The 12384-nt window shown below is 34.2% G+C and overlaps 1 protein-coding gene across 1 annotated transcript; it reads left to right on the forward strand.

Annotated features, from left to right (window-relative positions):
- Positions 1 to 5913: 5913 nt before the first annotated feature.
- LOC136233297 (alkaline ceramidase TOD1) lies at positions 5914 to 9125 on the forward strand. The gene is made up of 4 exons (XM_066022919.1): positions 5914 to 6169; positions 6259 to 6462; positions 6746 to 7309; positions 8616 to 9125. The coding sequence occupies exons 1-4, from the start codon at positions 5920 to 5922 to the stop codon at positions 8957 to 8959; spliced, it is 1362 nt and encodes a 453-aa protein (XP_065878991.1). The 5' UTR covers positions 5914 to 5919; the 3' UTR covers positions 8960 to 9125.
- Positions 9126 to 12384: the final 3259 nt, after the last annotated feature.

Genomic DNA, 12384 nt, shown 5'->3' on the forward strand with positions numbered 1-12384 from the left:
AAAGAATGTTGCATTTGTTTGAATATGAGTGTATTAAAACTATAAAATGTTGCCTTTACTTAACTAAGGCAATATATTATTAATAACAAAAGTGTTACTATTATCATAAAAAAATGTTGCGATTTATTATTTTGTGATGTAATCTTGCTTTTGTTGTAAAATATGGTAACACGTTTCTTGATGTTGCATTTGAAAACATAATGTTGCCTTTGACACCAAAGGCAATGGTGAATATACCAACACTTCAAATCTAGCCTAATGTGTTGCCTTATCCCATTTTTTATTCTATCGTTACATTTTTAGGGTCTATTGCAACTCGTTTACAACGTTGCAATTGCCATATATGGTGAAAATCTTCCTCATAGTAGCTTGAGCTTTAAGGAAATGGATGAAGAGTACTTTGTGACGCCTCTAGGAAAAACCGAGATTCCTAGCACATGCACGTTAGGGATAAACCAAGTCTCCCACTTAGTAAATTCAAAACTCGTTATTTTGTGCTTGATCGAAATGTATGTGTTGCGGTATATGTTGTGCTTATTGAGGGAACATCAACCCTATGAGGAGTCAATGAGAAGTGATCTTGTGGCGAAGAGAGTGAGCTTCATGGAGTATTTGGTGAATGGGAATGGCCTCTCGGGTCATATAGAGAAGGTTATGGGGAATCGTCAAGTTAGTGAAGTAGGTCCGGGCATATTCGACTCAAGGTCATGTTGGGGTTTTGAAGAGTGCTTATGGGATTGATCCTAATTGAGTTGATATGTGTCACTGGGACATTCCATTTGAGGTAGGCTATAAGCGAAAGAAGGTTGTGACGATTCCTCAAGTTAGTGATGAGGAGATCAAGAGGATTCGGATGTGGTTCGTTCAACAAAATATGTGGATTTGGAAGACCATCCAAGCAAGTGTTGGGAAATGGTTTGACAAGCTTCGCTGAGATATACCATTCAATGTCGGTGCAGATTGGGAGATGAGTACCACGGAGGATGAGAACCAGGGTAAGACATTAGTTGAGATGTGGGGAAAAGACCATGAGGAGAAGGGGATCTGACAATAAGTGGAGTGGACTTCATAAATTCATTTTGAACAACACCTTGGTTTGACTTGAGAGCTCGTGGTCCGCTCAAAGCCGGCACGTTTCATCAATACGCGGCGAGCAACTTGGGGTCAAGTTCCTTTCAAGAGAGAATGAATGATGTAGAGCATTTCTTTATGGATTCGAGTCCGGGCAAGGAGAGTCGGAAGAGGAATGAAGCAATGATGATCAAGCAATAAAAGGGGAAAACGGCCCCACACTGTGTCCCAATCATTCCGCACGTCATGTGGAGTGGGGTCTGATTCGGGGGTGTGGCACGAGGAGTTGGCACGAAGAAAATACACTCTTAAAGCCAGAATCTGACCCACACGGTGTGCTACTTAAGTGACACGGCGTGTGGGCATGCCCCTGCCGAAATTGCTTGAGTTCTAAGCTCTCTGCGGTAGCAGCTCCATCTTTGGCGATGACGCGATTCTTTTCGGTAATGGGATATTTACTTTCAGCGACAGAATATTAACCTTTAGCGACGATGAATCAGCTTTCCAGACCAAGAAGAAAAGACGGTCAAAGTTAGGGGACAAGGAGACAAAGGCTGCCACAATTACTTACATCCCTTAATTACCATGGTGCTATTTTAACCCTATTGTTTGTACTCTCCTTTTATTTTCCTAAATGCCATTTTGGCATTCTCTTCCCATCATACCCCTTAGCACTCTTGTTTATCAATAACCCTAGTTAGGCATTTTAATCTTTTGCCTTTTATTTTGTTGAGTTATATAAGCTCCTGTTATTGTAAGGATGTTCAACTTTTTATTAGATACAAATTATTATCTTCTTCATTGAAGCTTTATTAAGGTTTTTAACAATGGGGGACCTTTTATTTCTTACGGATTTAGACCGTAAAACCCGTGATTCACTCCTTCTAGTTTAGCTAGAGAAGAACATCTTTGTTAGTTTACGATTAAAACTAACACGTCCCGATTTAATTTGTATCACTGAGTTTGTTGAACGTGTAACAAAAGAGATTGAGACTAAGTGTAGCTAAGATGACATAACAATCTGAAATTACACCTGAAACATAAGAAAAATTAGAAGAAAGGTTTTGAAGTTTTTGGACAATAGAGAGACACTCAATTCTAACTTCTACTCTGCTAAGACTTGTCATTTTGATCCAAGTTAATACCTCTTTAAGTGTAAGTGCCTTTGCATGAACCAGATCAAACAGTTCGTCCAAGGCCCCATGATAAGCATACAAGCAGTTGCCCGATCGGTCCCGTGTAGGAAATCCCACCGAACAGTAGCTCGCCTCCTGAAAGACATCCACATCCACATTACAAGCTATAAAGCCCTCTGCTGGTTGTATCCATCTAGATGAACTTGGCAGACCTCGACTTGCTTGCTGCTAGAGATGCTCATATGCTGTCCGCCAGTCTTGAATATCCGGACGTATGTGATTCAGAGCTATCGCTAGATTATCCCTGTTTGCACCCCATATTACGTCGTTCATATGCTTCCATATGCCCTATATCACCACCGCGACTTCATTCACCTCATCAAGATCCCAGTCATCCAGCAGTAATCCAAACCAGTCCAAAATATTTTCAACCATATTCATCCATTGGTCATTAAAATGTGCCGCCTAAAAAATCACATTCAGCAAAAACATGTTGTTTGGTTTCATTATACGTGCTACCAACTGGACAAACATTGGGGTGGGAGCTGTGACGACATAGTGCAAACAGTCGCCATATACAATTCTAAATTTTTGGAGCTACTGAAAGCCTCCAGACGTGCTTCCAATTCACCCTCTGAGTCGAGATGGAGACCTGATTTGATTCATTCGACAACGGATAGCCACTCTGTATCGTATACATCCATCTCTTTTCAAAACTCCAAAGCCAACCATCGGCATGCGACCCCATCTACGTGAAATTGAGAAGATTAATTGCTGGTCTTTTAGGTTAAATACCGCTTGTATTAGGGACATGTTCCATCTTCCATCCGATTCCATTAGATCCTGAACCAAGCCAACTGGTAAAGTCGTGTCTAGAGAACTTGTTTGTTTCAGATTTTAGACATGCGGCAGCCACGGACTGTCCTAGATGTGCACCGTTTAAATGGAGACTTGATTTATGTTAAACTGTAAATTATAAAACATTATATAGTGTTTCTACATTTCGTCTGTTTTTGCCTAGAGGCTATTTTCATGGAAGTTATGTTTTAGAATAGTGCTTCCATATCTCTATCCGTGACCGTGCAACATAGGTGAATGTCAAATTTTCATTTTTAGTCTTCATCTACTTGAATGGAATCTAATGGAACTTCTATGCTAACCCTAATATCATATTTATATTTATATTTTCTTAGAAAATTGAACAATAATTGGTTCGTAATATTATTCTAAATCTAATTTAGATTTGATTTTGAAATTGAATTTGGACTTAATTTATATTAAAATTGTAAAGCATAAAACATTACATAGTATATCTACATTTCGTGACCATTAAATAACATATCAAATAACGGTAAGTCAGTATATTCAAAAAAAAAATTCAAATATAACAAAGTTGATATTGCTATATAGAACTTAGGGATTAAATTTCATTATTTTATACATTAAATGTAAATTTGCCCTTTACAAAAAAAAAAATATTGACAAGAGACAATAATAAATTGGAAAAATTACAAAACTGGGTCAAATGGGAGGCTCATTTACATATTAAACCCATTTACTAATTCTACTACATATCTAGACTGATTTTGTATGACTTTCCAAAAATACCCTCAATATTTACGCGGAGCTCGCCCCATCCCGTCTGACTTCGCATATTCACCCATATGCGAAGCCTGCGAAGTTAATGTTTTAATTTACTTAATGAATTTAGTTCGCATATGTGAAGCCTGCGAAGATGAAGTTTGTTTTGCTTGATGATTTTAGTTCGCATATGCGAATGCTGGATATGATTTGAAGCTAATACGCGAAGTGGTATATAACAAAAATTGGCAAACAACAACAGATTCGAACATTAAAATCATAACATTATCAAAATTTACAACAAGATTGCCACAATAACAACATTCAAATCATAACATTATCAAAATTTACAACAAGATTGCCACAATGAACTCTACTAACCAATCATTTTAAAGTGAAACTAACTAATCCGGTACCAATTTTGAAACGAAGATTACTCATCCGCTTCAAAATTGGCACCGGATTAAGTTAGGTCCACTTTGAAGATTGGCACCATGGGATGGACGTGTCCCATGGTGCACCCCGAGATTGACACAACCTCTCCTAACGAATCATTTCAGGAGTGAATGTGTCAATCTTGGGGAAGTTCATCCCTATACAGGAAGGAAAATCATCTCCCCTGCAGCCTAGTACGCCGCCTTCCAGAAAGGGATGTTACGTATTCAACCATCTACAGAAAAAATTAAACGTGTTAGTTATGAAAAAGGACGATTTTGGCTTCGCGAAATGACAAGTAGCGAAGCATGCGAATGTAAATGTGCAGGGGAAGAGGTGATTTTACTTCGCATATCGATTTTTTCGTGAAGTCTGCGAGGTCTGAAATGTGACTATCTACGTCGCATATCGATGCTTTCGCGAAGTCTGCGAGGTCTGAAACGTGAGGATCTATTCGCAGACTTCGCGAACTAATCGATTCGCGAGGTAGATCCATACGTTTCAGGCTCGTTCTCTTCGCAGAATTTCGCGAAATCATCAATTCACGAAGTAGATCATCACTTTCCAGGCTCGTTCTCTTCACAAAGCTTAGCGAAACCATCGATTGCGAAGTGAATTCATGAAAAAACGCAGAAAAAAAAACAGATACTTACATTTTTCGCCCCTTTCACCCCCAAAAGCGACAATAACAATATGATAACATGGGAAGAACGAAGGAAATAACGTAGAAAAACCATTTCTTTGATGGTAACAAGAAGAAAGAAACCAAGCAACGAACAGGAAGATGAAAAACCACTTACTTGTTTTCTATGGTTGGGAAGTTGCAGAATCAAGAGATGAAAAAGAGAAATTCATTATGATTTTGACTAAATGGTGCAGATTTCGTGCAATTTAAAGGAAGAAATGAAGATCAAAAGTCTTGAAATCATTAATGCTGGAGCAACTTTTCGCATAACCAAGGAGATAGAGGGAGCGACGATTCGCAAGTGGTGGAAGTGGGAAGGTCAGGGGTATTTTTGGAAAGTCACACAAAATCAGTCTAGATATGTAGTAGAATTAGTAAATGGGTTTAATATGTAAATGGACCTCCCATTGGACCCAGTTTTGTAATTTTTCCTAATAAATTTAGATCCTACCTTTATATCAAATAAATATTATCAAAAAATTTATTATTATTATTATTATTATTATTATTTTAAAGCAAAAAAATAACAATCAATTATGTAGAAACGTCTTTACACAGAGGTTCTAGTAACCAATCTGGAGCATTAAATGAGGAAAAGAAATAATTAAATGAGGAAAAGACATTAGCATTGGACAGGACTTGCCGTACAACAGTATGTGCACCTCGTTTGTTGTATATTATTTTTTTTTTTAAGAAATAATTTTTACTTTTTTTTGATTTTATACTATCTATATATTTTCTATATTAAATTTACCATTTATTATTATTTTTAATTCTAAATATATTTATTAATCCCCACAAAATTTTGCGGGTCTAAAGCTAGTAAATTTATATCTTTTTTTTTTTACTAAAGTGAGACAATATATATTTGCCACCTATTTTTGGCGAAAGAATAGTGAGAATACAATTTGTTATAATGAACATGAGTGCATAGCATAATTGGTATTTGAAAAGTGCAAAATCAATGGAAATAACAAGAATGGCGTGGAAACCCACGAAAAAGGAGTGTGTATGGCGAAAACTAAAATATCGACGCCTCTTCTCTTCCAATCAAAACTCCTCTGCATTTCTCTGTTATACCTTTTCACTACTCTGTTTTTAGCTTTATACACCAGTCTTCATCCTACCAATTGTCTCTTCAAATCATCTCCTTTTGATCCTATTCAGATTCCTCTTTTCTCTTATCCTTCTACCTATGGAGAACACAAGTACATCATCCCCACACATCGCTCCTCTTGTTCTTCCCCTGTTCATTTCTCTGGTATGTACCATTTTTTCATTTCTTTTTCATTGATTTATCGCTGCTCAATCATGGATTTCATTGCTATTTCTGTATATTCGTTTGCCTAGATTATTGGATGGTATTGAAGGAGATTCAAGATTTGAGTCGGAATTCATCTCAGTTTTCACATGAGTTGAGGTATGCCAAGGGAAATAGAAAAAGTTTCGGCGGAAATTTCACTATTCAAGAGAGGATTTCCTATTTTCATCGTTTACATGATAATGTGGCGATTCCTTGCGGTTTCTTTAAACGATTCCCTGTCAGTATTTCTGGTTAGTTTTTTTTTTTTTTTTCCAATCCAGAAAATTCAGTTTGTTTGGATATAATTTCCTCACTGAAACTGAAATTAAAAAATGGAGATGATTGTGAACGAGTTTTCATTTGTTTCAATGTGTGTATAATTAGATCAAATGGAAATGGAGAGATGGATTTCATTAATTTCCCCTTTTTTTCTTGTTTGTTTTGCATTTAATTTCCTTTGACTCCAAGCAAAACTGAAATTCAAAAATTGAGATGATTGGATTAAATAGTTTTCTTCATTTTGTGTGTAATCAGATCAAATGGCAATGGAGAGCTGCGATGGAGTGGTTGTAGTTTCAGCAATTTTCAACGACCATGATAAAATCCGGCAACCGAAAAGTCTTGGATCACAAACCCTAAATGCAGTATGTTTCTTCTTGTTCATTGATGATGTTACTTTAAAAGGACTACACCATCACCAATTAATATCAACAAATTCCCAAAATCATACTAGCATAGGTGTATGGAGAATTGTGGAGGTTTCAAGCAGAAATCTATACGAGAATCCAGCCATGAATGGAATCATACCAAAATACTTAGTCCATAGATTGTTTCCAAACGCTAAATTCAGCATTTGGATTGATGCGAAGCTGCAATTAATGGTGGACCCATTACTACTGATTCATGCACTAGTAATAAAAGAGGATGCAGACATTGCAATATCAAAGCATCCATTCTTTCAGCATACAATGGAAGAAGCATTAGCTACTGCAAGATGGAAGAAATGGTGGGATGTTGATGCCTTAAGCATACAAATGGAAACTTATTGTGAAAATGGCTTACAGCCATGGACACCTCAAAAACTTCCTTATCCCTCAGGTAACTAATTTTGAATTATATTCCTGATTATTTGGTAACGCAAATTTTAATTATATCTTATGCAATAATCATGTTCGGTATTATTAATTATGATCATTTGGGAATTACTCAAAGAAACACAATCCATTGGGTATGCTTGATGTTGAAGCTTCAGGGTATAATCACTACAATAATCATGTTTAACTTTTTATGTTCTCGAACTAATTCTCTAGGGTGAAAATTACTGTTCTCTAGGGTAGGGTGGTTAAGAGGTAATAATTAACAGGATAGCATCATAATAAAGCAAAACATCTTAATGTGGATAACGAATTAATGGACATTAGTTTCATTTTGGCATGGGTTTTGATAATTAGAGATGCAATCACTTAGATAATGAAATAGTTACTAAGAATATAATGTGGATGTTTTTAATTATGTAATTTTTGAAAAGATTAGATTTCGAACTCAAAATGTTTTCTTCCTTCACTTTACGGAGATGCACCAATTGATTAGTGTAATCAATGTAAATATTGGATTAATGTTTAAGAACAAATTAAAGGAAAAGACAAAAGGAAAAGGCAAGTATATATTTATATACTTTTGTATTGGCTGATTTTCTTTATATATGTGATATGTTGTTATTCTATTTGAGCTTGTAGCATGCAAGTCTAAATAGAATAATTGTATAGTTATTATACTTCTTCCGTTTTTTATTATATGACGTTTTGGACTTTTGAATTTGTTCATTTTTATATGTCGTTTTGTATTACCAATGCACTTTTTACAATACTTTCTCTAATTTGCCCCTATTTATTATAAGAGAGAGATATAATTATTAATACAAATTATCTTAATTAAGTCATAAAAATTAATAAGAGAGAGAAATTTTGCATAGAAAGTAGAGATTCAGGAGAAAAGTATTAAGGGTACATTAGTCATTTTAATAGTCTCATTAATATTGCATTGGTCTTGATGAAAAACCTTAAACGACATATAAAAAAGAATGGAGGGAGTAACTTGCAGGCTGAATTATACCAACAAAAGCTGAATTATTTATACCAAATCATATCATTATATCATCTTTCTTGTAGGTTATATATACCAGCTACTTGTTCTAAAATAATAATATTTATAGTGTAGACCCAAAAGCAAATTTTGTCATAATATTGAACTTTATGTATGCATCTTACAAGTCATATTCACATAACTCTTCAAGTAATTTTTGTTTATTATTCTTTTAATGTATGAAGGTGTTATTTGTCCAGTACCTGAAATAATATTATTTTATTCTTAAGAATCACACATTTAATTGTTTGTGTGTTGGCAGATGTGCCAGATAGTGCACTGATATTAAGGAAGCATGGAGCAAAGAGCAATATGTTCTCATGCATGATGTTCAATGAGTTAGAAGCATTTAACCCAAGAGATCAATTGCCATTTGCATATGTTAGAGATAATATAAAGCCCAAGATTAAGTTAAACATGTTTGAAGTTGAGGTATTCGAGCAAGTGGTGTTGGAGTACAGACACAATCTCAAAAGATCAACTGAAACTCATACCTTCAAACCTAAAAGGACCAAAAGGGTTGCTCATGATTTTTTTGTGAATTCCACTTGTTGTAGTAAATGCACACAATATTTACTTGAAATGTGGGGTGAATCCCATTATTGATTTTCTTAATTACTCCATAATAAACTATAACCATCATCTTAGTATCTGCACCACACCAGATCGTGTGTAATTTTTCTTGGATTCTCACAATGAAAAGATCATGCATACATAGGTTTAATAAATAATTAAATGCCTAAATTTGTAAAGTTTTGTCATACAAATAATACATCCGTTTCATATTATATGACTTTCTAGAGATTTTATTTTGTTTCATATTACATGTCATTTTATATGATCAGTACATGTTAAGTCATTCTTTTTTCTGCTATAAAATGCGAGTTTACGAAAATTAATTAGCATAATAGACTTATTATAGAATAAATAAATATTAGAATCAATAAATAAGGGGCAATAATGTCTTTTTTCTAATATCGTTAATTTCTGTACAACTCTCTAAAAAGTCATGTAATATGAAACGGAGAGAGTATTTATATTTTGATATAGCGAAAATTTAATTTGACATCCTAAACTTATATGTTACATGAAAATTGAAACAAATTAGAAATAGATACCGAGAAATGTTATTTCTAAAAAAAAAAAAGCAAACAGTAACAAAAATGGATACGAAACGGTGATGAAAAAAGTTTCCATGCAAAATATAAACTTATCAATTTTGGACCTATGACACTCTTATATATTGATTTGGCATATTTCTATTATGATCCTATAAATTAAATTGGCGTATAAATTAAAATAGAGTAATAATAAAATTATGAAGATAAAAATAAAGTAATCAAGAGATACATAGATTTACATGGAAAACGCTTTTGTGAGTAAAAACCACGGAGCACCAAAAATAACTTTACTAATAATAATAACGTGGATACTAAAGCCACCTCAGACGAGCTCTCTCTCTCTCTCTCTCTCTCTCACACGCTCCTTTCCTTTCTCTTTTCCAGATCTCGCCTCCCTCTTCCTCCACTTTCTGTTTCTTCTTCTCCCCCACCCTTCTTAAACCGCCGTCACCTCGTCTGCCTTCTTCTCCGCTGCTGTCTCGTTGAGGAGGAAGAAGGAAGCTTGTCTTCCTTCTTCCTCCTCCCACCGTTTTTTATTTTCTGTTCTCGTTGTTATTTTTCTTTTGTTTGTGTCAGTTTGTTTAGTTGGATCTTATATAGTTTATCGTAGATCTGAATCCGTTTGAACTGCATCTTTTGGCTAATCTCTTTGTTTTTGTAACCTTTTCTGTTTTAGCAAGGACAGAAACGGTAGATTTTATCCGTAGATCACTGGATCTACGTGGTTGTAAAAGAAAGGACTTAGATCCGAAGTTTCAGAATGGTTCAAAGACTGGAGATTGGACTACAGTTGCTTTGCGGCGAATTTGGAGTTACGATCTATGTATGGTTCAAATGTTGGTTCTTTTTAATGTACCTTTAATGGCTTCTTTTGCTTTTAATAGTCATTTTCTTGCTTTTAATAATCATTTTCTTGCCCACGTGGACTTTGTATTAGGCTTAGCATATATGTATGTAAGGTTTTATTCCTTACTGGTCTCTTATGTACTTCCAATGTTATGATTTAATGAAATATTAGTATTACTATCAAAAAAAAAAATAATAACGTGGAATCCAAGAATTAACTCTCAAGCACACTCAAATTTGAGGTATACAATTATTTATGCGACAATTGGAATACCTAGATTATAAACCTTACACCCATTAGTATAGTATTTTCTGAACTTTCAACTTATAGAAAGAACTATACAAAAGGAAATTTATTTTTCTTCATGAATTTTACATCTCCATGCAAGGGTACTTATTGCAAACTTTTGCTCAAATTTTCAACTTGGCCAATAAATATAATTGATGTATTCATATGCACCATTTGAAATTTTTTTCCTACTATTCCTATTGCTACCATCCAAAGAACGGTTAGAAATATGAATCTTCACCTAACAAATCTCCCCTTCATACTCACGAAGATATCAGAAAAGCTTCTTAATTGGAGCCCATGTCGATTAGCTCATTACACAACTCGAACTTCTCTCGAAGAATCACTTTGGCTAACATATCTAACAGGTTCCTTTCTGTAGGGATCTTCTCTAGAAGAAAAGCTCCTCTTTCCATTTGATCGCGTATGTAGTGCTACTGAATGTCAATATGCTTTGAGATCCTCCTTCGAGGAATTAATTGCATCCACCACTACCTTGGCATCAGATTCAAATATAACTTTAACATGATTTCTTTCCTCCGCCACTACCATGGGATATTGAGATAATTGCTTTTGCAATATTAGTTATATAGTTTTTAACTATTATATTGTGGTTTGTACAAAATTGTTAGTATTTCAAGAGTTTTTAAGAGATGAAAATGAAACATGAGCATAAGACAAGTTGTTCGAAAATATTATTATTTGAATCTCTTCAAATTCTCAAATGTTGAGCGTAATGATTCTAATTAATAGAATCAATTTCACATATTAATTATAAAACGTTTTTTTTTTGTAATGAGTGGTTACAATTGCGAGTTAATTCTATTTAACTAAAATTAATTTATGTACCTGCTTGCTAATTATGACCCAATTCTTTAGAGAATCTTTTCAGCCAGATTATCTCTTTACATGCTTCAGTACCTGAAGTGTACTATGCCTCAATCGTAGAAGGTGCAACGCATTTAAGTAATTTAGGCCCTGTTTGTTTGGGGGAAAATATTCTGCCGGAAAATATTTTCCAATTTTCCAGTGTTTGTTTGGGCAGACAAATAAGTCAAAGGAAAATAAGTGGTAAGTCAATGGAAAAAGAATGAAGAAATAAGGGAAAATGTTTTACCATTTTCAAAAGGGTAAAACATTTTCCCCAAAACATACGCGTTTAGACAAAAATGGGAAAAACGTTAAAAAATGTAAAAATATAAAAATACTAAACATGAATAACGTGAAAACGTTACAAAACACGAGAATATGAAAAAAACCCGCAAAAAATATGAAAAAGTGAACAAACATGAAAAACAAAAAATAGTAAACAACTGAAAAAGCACAAAACATGCAGAAGGCGAAAAAGTGAGAAAACACGAATTATACAAAAACGTGAAAAATGCAAAAAAAAACATGAAATCGTGAAAAAATACGAAAAACGCGAAAAATGCTAAAACACAAAAACGTGACAATAAGTGAAAAACGCGATAAACATGAAAAGACAAAAAATGCAAACAAAACACGAAAACGTGAAAAATGCGAAAAACATGAAAAAAAACGTGACAATTAGTGAAAAACGCGATAAACATGAAAAGACAAAAAATACAAACAAAACACGAAAACGTGAAAATACGAAAAATACGAAAAACATGAAAAAGTAACAAAACGCGAAACATAAAAAAAGCGAGAAAAAAAACGGAAAAAAGGGAAAAACCGAAAAACTAAATGTGAAAACACGAAAAAATGAAGAAAAAATGCAAAAAAAAAACACAATAACATTGATAACACGAGAA

The sequence above is a fragment of the Euphorbia lathyris genome, chromosome 6 (genome assembly GCF_963576675.1).
Source record: "Euphorbia lathyris chromosome 6, ddEupLath1.1, whole genome shotgun sequence".
Taxonomy (NCBI): Eukaryota; Viridiplantae; Streptophyta; class Magnoliopsida; order Malpighiales; family Euphorbiaceae; genus Euphorbia; species Euphorbia lathyris.

Bases quoted from the DNA above. Each gene is read 5' to 3' on its own strand.
- LOC136233297 (XM_066022919.1), top strand. From the start codon at position 5,920: ATGGCGAAAACTAAAATATCGACGCCTCTTCTCTTCCAATCAAAACTC. The intron at 6,170-6,258 runs GTATGTACCATT...TCGTTTGCCTAG, and splicing joins TTCCCCTGTTCATTTCTCTG to ATTATTGGATGGTATTGAAG. The intron at 6,463-6,745 runs GTTAGTTTTTTT...GTGTGTAATCAG, and splicing joins ATTCCCTGTCAGTATTTCTG to ATCAAATGGCAATGGAGAGC.